The 10768-nt window shown below is 41.3% G+C and overlaps 1 protein-coding gene across 1 annotated transcript; it reads left to right on the forward strand.

The window, feature by feature from the left end:
• The first annotated feature begins 2687 nt into the window (after positions 1-2687).
• LOC116647118 (olfactory receptor 1019-like) lies at positions 2688-3611 on the forward strand. Its single transcript, XM_032428244.1, has one exon. The coding sequence runs from the start codon at positions 2688-2690 to the stop codon at positions 3609-3611; it is 924 nt and encodes a 307-aa protein (XP_032284135.1).
• Positions 3612-10768: the final 7157 nt, after the last annotated feature.

Below are 10768 nucleotides of genomic sequence, written 5' to 3' on the forward strand. Positions count from 1 at the left end.
GTGAGTGGGAGGGCAAAGAGTGCAGCTCTGTAAGCAGGAGCTGAAGCACGCAGTGGAAAATGATCATATTGATGCATTCCTCCTCCCTCTCCCACCTTCCATGATGGAATAATAATAGGGATCCATTCCATGTGTATTGTATCACCCTTCAGAGTTTACAGAGTGCTTTCACATTCATTATCTTATTTGATCCTCATGCCAACCCAAAAAAAGAGGCATAGCGGGTATTGTTTTTTCCATTTTCAAGATGAGAAAATACGGGGCTGGAAGAGGTTAAGTGGCTTTTCCATGGAAAAACAGTACAAATTAGTGCCAGGACTAGAATTCATGTTTTTGTCACTGAAAGCAGTGTTCTTTCCATTACCTGCATCCATCCCAGTATTTTCTCCTCTAATCTCCCTATTTAGAGGCATAAGTTGTCGAATGTTCCCCTGGGCAGGCTGCTGTGCTGAGCAGCAGCAGCAGCAACAGCAGCAGAAGTCAACTCCAACAGTTAGGGTAGAGCAATAAAGAGTGAATTATTACCACAAGTAAAAAATGCTTCTTTCATCTGCTCTAGTCAAACTGTGTGTGACAGTGCATGTGTACATGTGTGTGTGGTCTGAGGGATGGTTAGAGAGTGGAGCACTGAAGATTATACTTTAGCCAGTCTCTCTAGAGTTCACTTCTGTTGATCTAAAATGGTAGTAGTGTACACACACAATACCTCCACTTGCATTTGGTGAAATGGAGAGAAAAAAAAATAATGAAAACAGAGGTAGGAATGCTCATGAAGGAATGAAGAAAGTAGAATTCAGTGAGCACCTGATATGTACCAAGTGCTTTACTTACAATATTTCATTTAATCTTTACTATTGCCCCATGACATAGGTCATATACTGTCTTTGTTTTACAGATTAGTAAACTAAAGCTTAAGTAGATTAAGTCCTAAGTCACAGAACCAATGATATCCTATGCTAGGATTCAAATAGGTCCATATGGCTCCAGGACTGGACATCTTAACTACTACACCAAATAAAGAGCCTGTATTTTCTGGTAAATTGAATCACACTTGTCTTTCTTTTCTTTCTTTCTTTCTTTCTTTTTTTTTTGATTTATTTGTTTGGGGGGGAGGAACAGAGAGAGAGGGAGTGGGAGAATCCTCAAGTAGACTCCCCACTGAGTGTGAAGCCCGACACAGGGCTCAAACCCAGGACCCTGAGATCATGACCTGAGCCAAAATCAAGAGTTGGCTATCTAACTGAGTGAGCCACCCAGGTGCCTCACACATGTTTTTCTTTTTAATCAAAGTTGGGAGAGCCCTCTGAGGTCTGCTTGTCCAGCCTCTCACCAAATACAGGAATCCCTTCTAGACACCCCTCACTGATGACCATCCAGTGAACCACAGGGATTCCAACTTAGCTTAGATTCTATAAATGGAGATGGATTTGCATGGACTTAGCCCTTCTCTTGTCTGGTGCTTCATCCAGGGCAAGATCCAGGCATTTGCATGAGGCAGTAAACCAGCATTAGAGATACCCTGTGACTACAGTAGAGAGAGAGTCCATGCACTCAGCCTTAGTGCCATCTGACTCCAACCATTTTGTGACCTGGCCCTTTGCTCAGATGGATCTGACGAACAAGTCTTTGTGGAATTCATAGTTAGTTTGCACAGCTGCATAACCTTTGTCCAAGCATGGTTAAAGGAATCAATAAGGTGATGATCAGCCAGGAGCTGCATGAATCCTTTGGTTGCTCTTTCACAGGATCCAAATGATACCTTCAGACTTGAGTTAGGTTTCTGATGGCCATTAAGGGGCGTTCTGATTCTGCAACAATCTCTGGTGAAGAATTGATCAAGGTCCTAGAAAACCCTCTACTGATCAAGCAGAAAAGTAAGTATTGATGAATTCCACTGTTTCAGAAATAATGTCACAATTACTGAAGGGGGACAGTTGTCTGTCAAGATGAAATCAGTGGAATATTTACCCTATTGTTACTTCATCTGCAATAATTCCTTGGGATTGATCTGGAAAAGTGAGGGAGAGTGAGATGGAATTCCTTTGTTCCAAGTTTGTAGTCCTGTATTAGTCAGAACATCTCTTGATGACACCTGTTTTCTTTCTCCCTCCCTCATTCATTTCTTCAACAAATATTAAGTGCCTTTTGCATCCTAGACCTTTGCTCTCTTTTTTTTTTATTTTAAAAGATTTTATTTATTTATTTGACAGAGAGAGACATAGCGAGAGCAGGAACACAAGCAGGGGGAGTGGGAGAGGGAGAAGCAGGCTTCCCGCAGAGCAGGGAGCCCTATGTGGGGCTCGATCCCAGGACCCTGGGATCATGACCTGAGCCGAAGGCAGACACTTAACGACTGAGCCACCCAGGCGCCCCAGCATCCTAGACCTTTGCTCTCTTGCTTATATATGTTCCTTTTACTTTCTGAATTTTCTTCACTTACTTTTCTCCTTCCCTTTTTTTCCTCCCAACTTTACTGTCTCAATGTTAGGTTTGGGAAATGGCAATATTATTTGGGAAGGCATTTAAAGTAAGAATATAGATGAGGGGAAGGGTTGGAGAGTGTTGTGGATTGATGTGTTTTGAGTGGAACTGTTTTACTCAATATCATCCAGTTTCCCATTATTTCCTCACTTAAAGCATGTCTAAAGAGCTCTTAACTAGTCAAGAATAATATCCAGCTTGTGTCAATGGAGAATTCATCTATGGTGACTGACTTCATCCTTCTTGGCATGACAGACAACCCTCAGCTTGGAGTCCTGCTATTTGGAGTCTTCCTTATCATTTATATTGTCACTGTGTTGGGGAATTTAAGCCTGGTAATCCTGATCAGAGTCAGTCCCTGCCTCCATACTCCCATGTACTTTTTTCTCTCTAACCTGTCCCTTCTTGATGTCTGTTTCTCTTCCATCACAATCCCAAAAACGTTAGCAGATTTGTTATCTAAGTTGCAGGCTGTTTCTTTCCTTGGATGCATGACTCAAATGGGCTTGTTCATAATCTTTGCCTCTGCTGAATGCAATCTTTTGGCTTCCATGGCCTATGACCGCTATACCGCCATCTGTCACCCACTGCTCTACCATGTCACCATCTCTAGAGTCCGTTGTCTCCTCTTGGTAGCAGGATGCTACTTTGGGGGTTTAGTTAACATGGTTTCTGTGACAACTTCCATCACACAATTATCATTCTGTCAACCACGTGTCCTTCGCCACTTCTTCTGTGACATCCCTCCACTGTTGGCACTGGCTTGCTCAGACCCCTGGGTCACCCAGATACTGGTTGTTGGCTGTGGGGGATTCACGCTGGTCACCTCCATTGTGGTGATCCTTGTCTCCTATGTGTTTGTCCTCATGACGATCCTGGGAATTCCTTCAGCTTCCGGCAAACAAAAAGCTTTCTCTACGTGTGCTTCCCACATGACTGCTGTTGGCCTATACTATGGCACAACTATGTATACTTACTTGCAGCCCTCTCAACATGGATCCCAGGCAGGAAATCAGATGGTTTCAGTGTTTTATACAATGGTGATCCCCATGTTAAATCCTCTTATCTACAGTTTGAGAAACCAGGAAGTGAAAGTTGCTTTATGGAAAATATTGAAGCAGAGTCCCTAATCTTCCGTTCTGTGTCTCAAGAATGTAATATGTTTTATAAAGATTTGCCTACAGTTCTATTCATAGTGTTTTCCTTGCCTGCAAGTGAAGCCTTGTTAAGAACAATTGAATTTCTCTGGCTAAGTGTTTAGGAGTAGTTGTTTAGATAAACAGCAACACAATAGGAAATTATATGGACAAAATAATGTGTATTTTCTGAAGCAACTGTCTGATAAGAAATGTTTTAAAAGAGGGAAATATGTATGTGGGTATGAATATGTCAATCTGAGTTGTGAACTGGTGTAACACTAGTCATAAGTTTAAATCATTCCATGATAACAAGGTTAGAAAATAGTGTAATTTGACTATAAATTAAAGAAGAAAGCATGAATGGCAACTGAGATGCAAATACTTTTGCTTTATTATTCATGTGCTTATATGGAGGATATACTTGGTATCCCTTAGGCTGAATTAAGTTCAGTCCATATCTTTCATAAGGTTTCAGAAGACTCCTGGATGTGTATTTTCCAAATGCTGCACCATCACTACCACTGAAGCTATAAAATGTGAGCCGATATATGAATTCACATGTGCAATTATTGAGATTTATAAGGGTAAATCTTAAAAGATAGTAATGCTCAGCCAAACAACAGATTAAGTTCGCTAATTAGAGTAAGATTTGAAAGATTCTTTGTAGGGGACGACGGACTCTAGGCCTAAATTATACCAATGATTTTTTTGTATGTAAATACTAAATGGACTATTTGTATGCAAATTATAAATGAGCTAAGCCTATTGGTATTCCTAAATATATGTCCAACAGGCAACACAAGTGTGAATAAAACCCCAATTAATTTATTAGTCCATGGCTAGCCCTCAGAATTTGAAATGATGCATGAAATTTGTGGATATTACTATCTTGTCTAAATATATTGAACAACAGCCTATCTATTAAAGCATATCATCCTATACCTGAAGACTATAAAAACTTATTATCTTACTTTTATAGTTGAGGAAACCAAGGCTTAGAGAAGAGAAACTGACCAAGATCAAACAACTAGTTAGGGGAAAATAATCAAATTGGCTCCAGCTGCAAGGAAAAACAGAAAGTAGTATTTATTTACATCTAGGTCAGACGCAATATTTGGGCCCTAAGATAGCTTTGTTTCTGCTTCTATTCCCCAAAACTTTCTAGCCTTAGTAGCCATCTTCCAAAGACTCCGAAGCCCCAGTTGTGAGGCAGTGTGGTTTACTACCAAGTAAAACTAATCCCCTTAGAGCTCCAGATCCTCATATCCAACTACCAGATGGAACCTCCACTTGAAAGTTCCTCAGGCACTTCAAACTTAATGTTCAAAAACTGAACTCTTCTAAACCTGCTCTTCCTTTCCCCTTGTTCCCTATGTAAGTGAATGGCCCAACATAGTTTCTTAAGCCCAAAACCTAAAGTTAGTCTTTGACACTTTTTCCCCCTTCAGTTCCCTACGTTCAATCAATTACCAAATCCTGTCAATTCTACCTCCCAAATTCCTTTTGAAATAGTTTTTTCTTCACTGACACGGTCCTAGATCATGATACACTCCTTTCTTACCTAGATTAGCAAAATAATCTTTTATCCTTTCTCTCTGAATCCACCCTGGATCCTATTAAATCTACTTTTTACATAACAACTACAGTAGTTTAAATATAAATCCAACCAGATCAGCCTTCTACTCTCCACACTGCTTAAAATTTTTCCTTGTCTCTCTTTGTCTGTAAGATAAATTCCAAACTGTTATATTTGACATGCAGAGCTCTCCATATCTTGTCTGTCCAAGTCCTATCCATTTTTTAAAGTCCAAACTTAAATCCCATCTTTTTTGGATAGCTTTTCCTCATGTTTCAGATGGAAGTAAGGATTTTCCCATTGTACTTTGCACCTCTATTGTAACATTATGACACTTGGCCTTATGATAAAATCCTCTGCATTTTTCAGAATTTCTGTTTTGCTCACATACACTGAAAACTTTCAGAAGGATGAAGCCATATTTGGTTAATTTTTCATCTCCCAACCTAGGTCTAACATAGAGTCTGGTACCTAGTGAAGGCTCAAAAAACATTAGTAGAGCTGAAATTCATTCACAACTAACCTTTTTACTTATTCAGTTCATTTTTTCCACCAAGTATTGTTGTATCTTAATTGTGTAATGGATGAAAGGTAGAAAATCTTATCTCCTGGGGCATGGGCTTCTAGCTGAATCTCTTGGTTTTGTGGATGTTTCTTGTTGACATTCAATCCACAATAAAGAACCTGAATCTCTTCTTTATTGTTCTTATCTTTCAGCTCTATACACCCAGGTGCTTGCCCTCCAACCCCTTGTCCTCCCTGGATTTCTGTCCTTCTCTGGTAATGGGTCCAACCAAGCACATGGCAGATGCTTCCTGGAAGAAAGACCATCCTCTCTGTAGGATTTAAGGTTAAAGAATATCAGAATCAGAAATCAGAGGTAGAAGGGCTCACAGAGATCATTGAGAATGATGGGTTTTAATTTTTTAAGCCTTGAAATTATTTCTTTAAGTGAATTCCAATGCAGAACAAAAATATATAAAACATCAAAATGGGCAGGCTTAGCTGAAATCAGTGTGAGCCGCCTATAACTCCATTGCCAAGACTCACCTCTCCCTCTGTGAAGCACCTCTCTAGAACCTCAACAACAGTCTGGAAACACTAGGTTAATCAAAACTGCTCTTTTCACATATGAGGAAACTGTCCCCAAGGGAGAGCAACACTCTGGAAATCACTCAGTCAGTGGCAGAGGCAGATTTAGAATTCATGGCAGAGGCAGATTTAGAATTCATGTCTCCTGATTCATACCCCAGAATATCATCTTTTACCACATTTTCTTAGGCCCCTCTCATGATATGAGATACTTAACATAGCTGAGAGGGTGGGATGAAATGGGCCTCATTAGACTAGACTGAACAGCACACCTTGACCTAACATCTATCTCCTTGGCAAGCAGCAATTGTCTCCTATCCTCTGAACAGCTCCAGCAAGACGAGAGAGAGCTACAACCTCATCATCTTTCATAATTTCTATGTGAGAGGTGGTGGATCTCAGGGGATACCAAAATACTTTAATAATAGACAGTCTTTTTTTTTAAGATTTATTTATTTATCAGAGAGCGAGAAAAAGAGACAGAGAGTAAGAGGGCAAGCACAAGCAAGGGGAACAGCATGCAGGGGAGAAGCAGGCTCCCCACTGAGCAAGGAGCCTGATGGGGGGCTCGATCCCAGGACCCTGGGATCATGACCTGAGCCGAAGGCAGGCACCTAACTGACTGAGCCACCCAGGTGCTCCAATAATAGACAGTCTTTTCAGCACTGGCCAAATAATTTGTAGGTCCAAGGCAAAATGTAAATGTGAAGTCCCGTATTCAAAAAGCAGAGAGGAATGCCATTTAAGGTACTCAAATATAAAGTTTTTCCCTTTCTATTGCAGTCTCTCTCTCAATCTGTCATGATGCTTTAAATTTGCTATTTAATATCACACCCTCTCAGGCACAGGGATACCTGTGTGGCAAGTGCAGCCCTACACAGGTGCCCAGTGACTTTACCCTGTGACTCAATGCACATATGTATGGTCCCCTGGCCAGTTTCCTCCTCCCACGAACTGCTGGACAGATGCATTGTATCTTGGTCAAGAGTGAGTAAGTCAAGCTAGGCATATCCCCTTCCCACGAGCCAGTTGCTCCAACCCATGGTGGACAGGTGACCACCATGTGTACGGCAACCTCTGCACCAGGATGCACTAGGTACCTGGATCAGGGTGGTCAATGAGTCCTACTGAGTCATATGCCAAATGCACCATGGCATTACTACCCTGGGGTCAGGATGGCTATTACTGCAACCAACCTTGAGATGTTGTAGGGCACGCTTGCCTAACCCCAATCCTACCAAGGCTCTTGCTCAGGCCCCTGAGAGTGAAGGCTTGCAGCAGTCACTGGGTGGGACAGAGAGAAAGAGGCTGGGTGGAGTCCTAGGTACTAAGGGGCAAGGGAGTGAGTAGCCAGGAATCTGCCCCAGGGAGGTGGAGAGGCAGTGAAAGATGCGACTCTGTGCTAGCAGAGACTTCAAGCTCCTGGTGCATAGTCAATTGTTCTATCACATTTTGGATTTCATTTACAAAGCACAAATTAAAATTATTAAAAATTTAATACAGTGACATTAAACCCCAAGTACAAGGCCATTTTGAGCTTAGTTCCTGTACCATTGCACTGATCACATGTCCATGAAGCCATTTCTGCTTATAGAAAGGGATTTCTTTCACCTTTATCAGGCAGTATAGTGTAGTGGTTAATACTATAAGCTCTGAATCAGACTGCCATACTTTGAGACTCACCTCTCTCACTTTCTAACTCTTTGACAATAGACAAGTTACTTAACTTTTCTATATCTCAGTTTCTTCACCTATACAATGGGGATGATAAGATTATCTATCTCCCAAGGTTGCTGTGAGGTTTATATGAGGTGATGCATGAACATTGGTCAGAATGGTGTTCAGACATAGTATATACTCAATAACTTTTTTATTATCATTTTTTGCTCCTAGGATCACACATTTTTCAGATACCCAATACAGGCATTAGGTTTTGTTTGCCCTGGATCTTCTGCAGGCCTGTGTTCCAAATGGTATTTACCCAGCTTACACAGCATATAATCAGATTTGAGTCTCTAGTGACCTCTCCAGGTTAAGGGGAACTCCATTAGATTTGTACAAACTGAGAAAGCCCAGTTAGTTGCCACTGGTAGAATTTAGAGTTTTTACTTCCACAGACTCAGGATCCATTGAAATCAGTGTCAGGCCTTAACACACTCAGTCTCAAGACTATCAAATTTAGCATCGGGGACTTCACATCTAGTTCTGCTGTTTCTCCCACAGGCTTTCAAGAAGAGGATATCTTCATTGTCTTATAAATAGTCATTCCTGATTATTGGGTTAATGAGAAAGTCTATCCAAGGTAATTTCCGGTGTCCCCATCTCAATCCTGTTGCCCCAGGGCCAGCTGTTAGGGTCGTGGATGTTTAAGGGGACTTGGATTCAGAACAAGATTTGAAACCAGTGGAGCTTAGACCAGTCCTTCCAAAGGGAGCAAGGCCTCTCCCAGTGGGGGGATGAGGGATGGTGAGTGGAAGAGAACCTATAAGTTAAGGCAGTGACTCTGTCCCCTCAGGTGTTACAAGAGGCTAATCATTGACCTCTTTTGCATCTGCCACTCAAAGTTGCTAGAGAAGCTGAGCCTTGCTATCCAGGGAGCTCTCAGCACATCTCCACACTCTCCATCCCCACCCCACACTCAGGGTGGGCTGCAGTCAGTTTCACTTGGTGGGCTTCTCCAGCTACTCTGGGCTGGGTATCCCTCCAGGGCACTGTTCTAGGTGGTGGTGCTCAGAGCAGCATCTGGTCTTGGGCTCTCTGACTGAAGGATCTTGCTGAGACAGTCCTCAGCCTCAGTGAACTTGGCCAAAGCAAGTCATCAGGCTGAATCTGGGGGCCTGAGCAAATGCAAGATACTGGGAGAGGGATAGTTCTGGGTGGGACCAGTGACAATATCCTACAGCCCCAAAGCCTGAGCAGCAGAATCCAGCTGTCTGTGTGGTTCCCAGCTATTGTCCAAGGCAGGGATATCTTGGGACTTCTTTCGCCAAGAGCTGACGATTCTGTCAGCCACTTGGGCTTCTTGCACAGACCTGGTCAGGGGCATCCCATTCAAGGAGGAATGTCCCATTCTGACCGGCTGGATATTGAATGACCTGCTGATCAAGCCTCTACAGGAGACTGGCTGGAGTAAACCTGCAATCCCTATAAGGGGAGAAGTCCTGGAAGTTGGAACTAGCTGAGGCCCATCTCACATTGCACGAGTAGAGCTCAGGGACCCAGAGTATTAAGCAGGGACAGTAGAAAAGGCAGAATCTATTTTGTAAAATTCTGAGAACATGACTAGGCTGGGGTTAATGGAGAATAGAAATAAGCAAATCATCAATAAATATTTTATGAGTGCACATGGGGTGTACAAACTGATTCTAGGCAGTATAGCAGTATAGAGAAGAGAATGGGGAGAGAGGTGGGAGATGCCAAAGGAAATAAAAGCCCTTTCTCTTGGGGAGCATAAAATATAGGCCTCAGAGAAGAAAATGTTTAAGCACTTAAAGAAAAAGTCAAATAGAAATGGGTTTTACTCTATGATATTTTCTTGAAAAATGATATGTAAAATGATTTTCAAACTCAGTAAGGTCCCACTGACTTATGTTTTAACTTTAGAGATAAGTTCCTATTTAAAAAAATGTAACCTCAATTCAGAACAACAATAAGGGTGTTGATTTCTCTTCAGTAAGAATTGCCACCTTTTCCACATATGCTGGTTGACCCTGATAACTAACTGAATTATCTAAAATTACTTTTTTTCCTGATTATAAAAGAATTACATGCTCATTATTGAAAAATTAGAAAATATGAAGAAGTTAGAGAAATACATAAATCAGCACTTAGAGATAACCACTAACACTTTGATGTACATCCTTTTAGTCTTATGCTTTTTAATATATGCATATGTGTCTATGTGCATGTGTGTATAACTGTATTTATAGTAAAATAATAATGTAATACTATTTTCTACCATATTCTTTTCATTTAAAGCTATATTAGAAAAATACGCATGTCAATAAGTATTCTTCCTCAAGTCTAATGGTTCCATAAATACCTCAGTGTATGGATGAACTCTTATAACTAATTGTTTTTTTTAAGTGTTTATTTAAATTCCAGTTAGTTAACATTTGGTCTTCTATATCACTAATTCTCTCTTCTGCCTCATTTATCCTAGCAGCTAGAGCCTCCGTTTTTCCAGATATGTCTAGGAAGAAGTTGCTGCGGCTCAGGTCAAAGAGGTTGTTGCCTGTGTTCTCCTCAAGGATTTTGAAGGATTCCTGTCTCACATATAGGTCTTTCATCCATTTGGAGTCTATTTTTGTGTGTGGTGTAAGGAAATGGCCCAGGTTCATTCTTCTGCATGTGGCTGTCCAATTTTCCCAACACCATTTGTTGAAGAGACTTTTTTCCATTGGACATTCTTTCCTGCTTTGTCGAAGATTAGTTGACCAGAGTTGAGGGTCCATTTCTGGGTTCTCTATTTGGTTCAATT

Source organism: Phoca vitulina, unplaced genomic scaffold, assembly GCF_004348235.1.
Source record: "Phoca vitulina isolate PV1807 unplaced genomic scaffold, GSC_HSeal_1.0 scaffold39, whole genome shotgun sequence".
NCBI lineage: Eukaryota > Metazoa > Chordata > Mammalia > Carnivora > Phocidae > Phoca > Phoca vitulina.

Bases quoted from the DNA above. Each gene is read 5' to 3' on its own strand.
- LOC116647118 (XM_032428244.1), top strand. From the start codon at position 2,688: ATGGAGAATTCATCTATGGTGACTGACTTCATCCTTCTTGGCATGACA.